Source organism: Vigna unguiculata, chromosome 10 (genome assembly GCF_004118075.2).
Source record: "Vigna unguiculata cultivar IT97K-499-35 chromosome 10, ASM411807v1, whole genome shotgun sequence".
Lineage (NCBI taxonomy): Eukaryota > Viridiplantae > Streptophyta > Magnoliopsida > Fabales > Fabaceae > Vigna > Vigna unguiculata.
The window spans coordinates 37,065,077-37,070,994 of record NC_040288.1 but is presented as its reverse complement, the minus strand read 5'-3'; the positions used below and the strand labels follow the sequence as shown (position 1 = coordinate 37,070,994).

Sequence of the window (5,918 nt, the reverse complement as noted above, 5' to 3'; positions counted from 1 at the left end):
AAAAATAAATATGGATTATATAAACAAATTCATGTGATGAAATTTTTATCATTTGTCAAAAAGTCCATTATTTTTATGATAGGTAAAATTAATAAAACTATTACTTTTATAATTATAAAATTAATTTAAATAACTTTTATAATTGTATTATTATTTTTAGATAATTTTGTATTATAATAGTTATTTTAGTTTTAAAAAAACGGTCAAATTGAAAAAAAAAAGAATTAAGAAAAATGGTGACTTAAAAGATAAAATTGATAAAATAATTAATTTAGTTTAAAAAATACTTTTATTTCAAGAATCGCAAACCAAAATTAATAAAAGGAGTCTTTTAAAAAAAATACTAATAGGCACATTTTTTTTAATCAAACTAGTATCATAAGTCAAAATATGAATTATCAAATAAAAGATATAAAATATACTAAAAAATAATTATTAAGATGTTTTAGCTATTGTATAAACATTTTTAAAAACTAAACATTAATTTTTTCAATAGAGCCAAATGTTTGCATTAATATATATATATATATATATATATATATATATATATATATAAGTATGCGTATCTGAGTGAGAGTGTGTAAACCAAACAGCATACAACACACAATATATCTAAAATAATAAAATAAACAAACAAATTTTATGCTTAGTGGATTGTGTAAACGTTCATGTATGAGAAAAATTAGTAAATAAATTATGTTATGTGTACAGAATGGAGCGTTCAGTCAGTATGTCGTTCGATCAAACAATCGGTGAGTTAAATCTAAACTTGTTATCTTAATTGGAAAAACTGAACGGTGATGCTAATATCTAATTTAAAACACAATATGTTGCAAAGCCAAAAATCACAGCAGAGTGATTACATTTCTTAAAGATTAACTATTGTCTCCATCAAAACAGAGCACGTGTCTTTTGGAATCTGAGAAATGCACAACATTCTACTTATAATTAAGGAACATCTAACACAGATTACTTAATTCAATGATCAAATTCATCGATCACTAACACTTGCGATTAGTTATTCTCTTTTTTATCTGCAAAAAATAGCATACAGAAGTATTCTATAAGACTACCCCAAGATTAATTAATCAGTTTTTAATGAACAGTGAAGAGTGAAAGACAAGCTCTGCACAAAAGGTTAAGTTTTGAAAAGAGAGAAAGAGAAGCTTAATCAGTTGAACCAAATTGCGTATAGTAGACAGATATGGGCGTCATGTGTAGCTCATTTTCACTCTGTTATGGCAAAAAATGGATCGTAGAATTTAAAATACAATTATTGACCCATCTTCTCTCAGTTTATATCATAGAAAAGCATGCGGTCAAGAGTTTAAGGGTGATGAAGAAGAAAGAAGGGTAGCTGCTGACGAAACACAGTCAAGTAACGGTGGTGATTTGTTTTTGCGTTTGATCAATAATATTGTGACTGATGCTGATGGTAGTGTAACAATGACAGAGGTTGTAACTCACGTACGTTATATGTTGAAAACCTGTTATTTTCTTATTCTTTGTTTTGTCTCGATTCCTTATTCACTTCATTTAAGAATATTCTATATTTTATTTCAATTATGAGAGTATTTGACAATTTGTAGAAAAAATAACCACTGAGTGTCGAAAATTCACCAAACTATTTTATACACTGCCAAATTAAATGAAAAAAAAACTGAAACTGAAGGATCCTTGTACAATACGAAAAAGCTGACGCAAAAGGATTATCTGAGCAAAACTAAATGAACCAAATATATGTAACTCATAATTTTAAGAAACCATTATCTTTTTCAACTTTCTAATAAAAGAGCTTTTAAGAAGTAGATGTAGGTTTTGCTTAATTTTAGTGCTGAAAACAATGCTCGAGGGTTTACCTATGGCACCTGAGTGAGATAGCTTATAGCTTGCACTCACTCGGTACCTAAACATTAACATTAATCGTTACTATTAGTCTACCAGCTACAAATCCAATCAAAAATACTACGCAATAGGTAGCAATGATCACTCATGTTTCTCAACGCTATGCATGCACTGTATGAATATGAATTATTCTCAAGTACTGCAATGTTTTCCTGTTACTGAATAATATTTAATGTCTAAAAATCTCATATATAAAAAGTCTTTAAAATTGTGTTATTGATATTAAAGTACTAACTAATAAGTGAAACCTTAAGTAATAAGTTTGAGTTACCCAGTTGAGAGATCCATGCTAGGTTAGCAGTTTAAGGATGTGGAAGTACTCTGTTGGAGTGAAGTAGATTAGGGGTATTCGCATTTTCCACACATTTTTTAAGTATGTATATAATATTCGTTCAATGTGAATACGTGGAAAAGTTGATGAAATGATTTGAAATTCTCGGTATTTTAAAGGCGTGGGTAAAAGGTACATAAAAAATTATCCTATACAAAATGAAGGCATGAAATTTTTTGTATATTAATATGCATATGGTTGAGAATAATTTGGGCATGAAAACTACTGAGAGGGAAGAGAGACAAAGTATGATGTATGTATGAAACATAAGAGAATGTGAAATTGAAAGCCAAAAAAAAATCATATTTTTTACATGAGCAACTTTATTCCAAGTTGCATGTTACCATCCATCACATTTTTCTTATTTTCATGTTCCGAGTCCTACCCTACATAATTCTATTTAAAAAAAAAAGAATTCTTGTTGCGGTGGTTGCCCAAGCCAAACATGAAAGAGAAAGGGATAAAAGTAAGATAAAGAGAGAGAGGTTAATTTTGGCGATGGTCCATGGTTGTTTCAGAGGTGGTTTTCCATGGAGATTTTAAGGTCAGAGGTCGTAGTTGTGGATGTGGGCGTGCGCCCTTACTCTTCTAAGATGCCCACAACGTCTAACCCAGTGGGACCCCTAAGTGATACCCGCATACACGTGGCCCCCACACTCGTTTTTCCCTCAACAGTTAAACCCTCTATCTCTTCCTCCATCTTTCTTGGTAGGTGGCACTTCTCCCACCATAGTAAAACTAACCCCACATTTTCATCATATTATAAACAATATACCCGATTGGTTACCGGTGTCTGGTGTCCCTTCAACCTTTATAAAACTATTTTTTTTACCTTTATTTCTTTAATACAATTAATTCCTTTGTGTCCCACAGCACATATATATAGTCTCCCTTTACATACTCATCCCAGTACACTCACTCACACACACCACCTCATTATATCTCTCTTTCCTTCTAGCGTACCCATTTGAATGCCTTCTCTCTCTCTTCTCTTTGGGTCCCCGCTCAATCTAGAACCACTCTCTACCTAGTTACTTTCTCTTCTTCTTCTTCCTATCATAGCTACCTAGCTACCAACGATCACTCTCTTGGTTACCCACCTGAATGCCGGAAAACATGAGCATATCTGTCAATGGACAATCTCAAGTCCCACCTGGCTTCAGGTTCCACCCCACCGAGGAGGAGCTTCTTCAGTACTACCTCAGGAAGAAGGTCTCTTACGAGAAGATTGACCTCGATGTTATTCGTGATGTTGATCTCAACAAGCTCGAGCCATGGGATATTCAAGGTCTCACATTCATCAAACTTTTCTTCTACTCTTCACTTTTTCTTTCACCTTTCTTTCTTTTTGCGTCATGCATGACATGATTCTCAGGGGTTTCTCTTTCTTCTTCTTTTTTTTTCTTTTCCAGAGAAATGCAAAATAGGAACCACTCCGCAGAATGATTGGTACTTCTTCAGCCACAAAGACAAGAAGTACCCCACAGGAACCCGCACCAACCGCGCCACCGCTGCCGGATTCTGGAAGGCCACCGGCCGCGACAAAGTCATTTACAGCAACGGAAAGAGGATTGGAATGAGAAAGACTCTGGTTTTCTACAAAGGAAGAGCCCCACATGGCCAGAAATCTGACTGGATCATGCACGAATACAGACTCGACGACAACACCACCAGCGACACCAATATCGTAAGCAACTACTCCAACAAAACCAACTACTTTAGTCAGTTAGTTAGTTAGTTAGTCAGTTATATAGTCTGTAGTTTCACTACAATTCAAAAATGAGTCTACAATCACAGTTTCAACTGCAACGTCAAAGCATTTAGACATGCTAGTTCAACTGTTATGACATGTGAAATGAAACAAATGTGTTTATACGAATCTGTTGTTTGTGACTTGACTTTAGGTGTCGAATGTGATGGGGGACGGTGGTCAGGAGGAAGGGTGGGTGGTGTGTAGGATATTCAAGAAGAAGAACAACCTGAAAACCCTAGACAGCCCCTTAGGTTCGGGAGAAGGTAGAAGGAGCCAGTTGTTCGAGTCGTGCGACGAGGGGGCTTTGGAGCAAATACTTCAGCAAATGGGGAGGGGTTGCAAGGAAGAGAGCAGCTACGAGGGGAGCTACAGCTATGGAAGGTTGGGGAGGGGTTACGAGACAGGTGTGAACAACGACAGGTTCATGAAGCTGCCGAGCCTAGAGAGCCCAAAATCCACAAGCATGGAGAGTCAGCAGAACAACCTCAACAGCAGCAGCAACTGTAATAATGGTGATAATAACAACGAGCAGAACAATAATGGGTACCATCCCATTATTCCAGCAGACATGGGGACGGACAATGAAGGGTCATTCGCAACCCACCAGGTGAGTGGTGGTGACCCCAACATGGTTCACCCAATGGAGCCATCTTCAGGTGGAGGAGGCCTCACCAACTGGGCTGCGCTGGACCGTTTGGTTGCCTCTCAGCTCAACGGCCAAACCGAAGCCTCTAGGCACTTCGCATGCTTCAACGACCCCACCCTCGCCTACTGCACCCCCCACCATGATCTCCCATTGCCCACCCTCCGATCATCATCAAATCCCTCATCAACCCCCACCCTCACCAGACCCTCCCCTACACCCGCATACATCAACCCCGCACACGACTTCGCCAGCGAGATTGACCTCTGGAACTTCACCCGCTCCACCTCCGAACCTCTCTGCCACGTCTCCAACACCTCACTCTAGTCCATTAATCCAAAAACCAAATTAAATCACAATAATAATAATAAATAATATAAATAATATATATCTATATATATATCCCCCAACCCCACCTCCTTCACCTTTTCCCTCGCCCCATGTTCCATTGTTAAATATACAAATAATTAGTCCTTCGTCATATTTCATGTTTAATTAGTTCTTCTCTTCCGGTCAGAGGATTATTATTACAGACTCTTAAACGTGATAATCTTCCTAGTATACATTTTACTTTAATTAGCTTAATTCTTCAACTCTTGTTGTTAATTAATTCGCTATTGACAATTGTCTTTTAGTAAATGTTGAATTTCTCCATCTTTTCGTACAAACACGTGCTTACTTACGATGGAGCTTCATCGAAATTAATTAACCTAACACGCATGGAATAATGGAATGGATATAAAGAAAGGCATTAGATGGGGTGGCATTTTCAACCACGGGTCTTTGCTTAATGACGATGTCTACCATTATTTAATTTTCGTAAACTTTTTTGTGCATGTGTAGTAGAGAAGAGAGGTGGTGAAGGCGAAGAGTGTGTGATATTTTGGTAATTGTGAGCGCAATTATAAGGAGGGTTACTTTATTTGATCGAGTAAGAAGATGATGTTTGAAATAATAATGATGATATGGTGGTGGTGTTTGTGTCACGTGGTTTGTCGGTTTGTTGAAGGAAGGTGCAGAGGCCATGGCTGAGGTTGTCCTGTTGCACCAACACTCTCTAATGACCAAAAGGAAGTGCCCCGAGACATGGGCTCCGCTCATCATACATACTATACATGCATGAGTAGAAAACAAACGCAATACTTTCACATCCAACGACCTACAGAGAGTGACACCTAAAAAAGCCTCCGCATAGCTTTAGCCAAGTCAAAAGATCAGAATCTCCATAATTACGTAAGCTTTGCATATTCATTTCGTCACTAATCTCGGGGTAAAGGGTAAAAAAG

At 36.9% G+C, this 5,918-nt stretch overlaps 1 protein-coding gene across 1 annotated transcript; it reads left to right on the top strand.

Moving 5' to 3' along the window:
- The first annotated feature begins 3,156 nt into the window (after positions 1 to 3,156).
- On the top strand, positions 3,157 to 5,182 carry LOC114166321 (NAC domain-containing protein 43). The gene is made up of 3 exons (XM_028051033.1): positions 3,157 to 3,524; positions 3,649 to 3,923; positions 4,141 to 5,182. Exons 1-3 carry the CDS (start codon positions 3,341 to 3,343, stop codon positions 4,957 to 4,959), a joined length of 1,278 nt encoding a protein of 425 aa, XP_027906834.1. The 5' UTR covers positions 3,157 to 3,340; the 3' UTR covers positions 4,960 to 5,182.
- Positions 5,183 to 5,918: the final 736 nt, after the last annotated feature.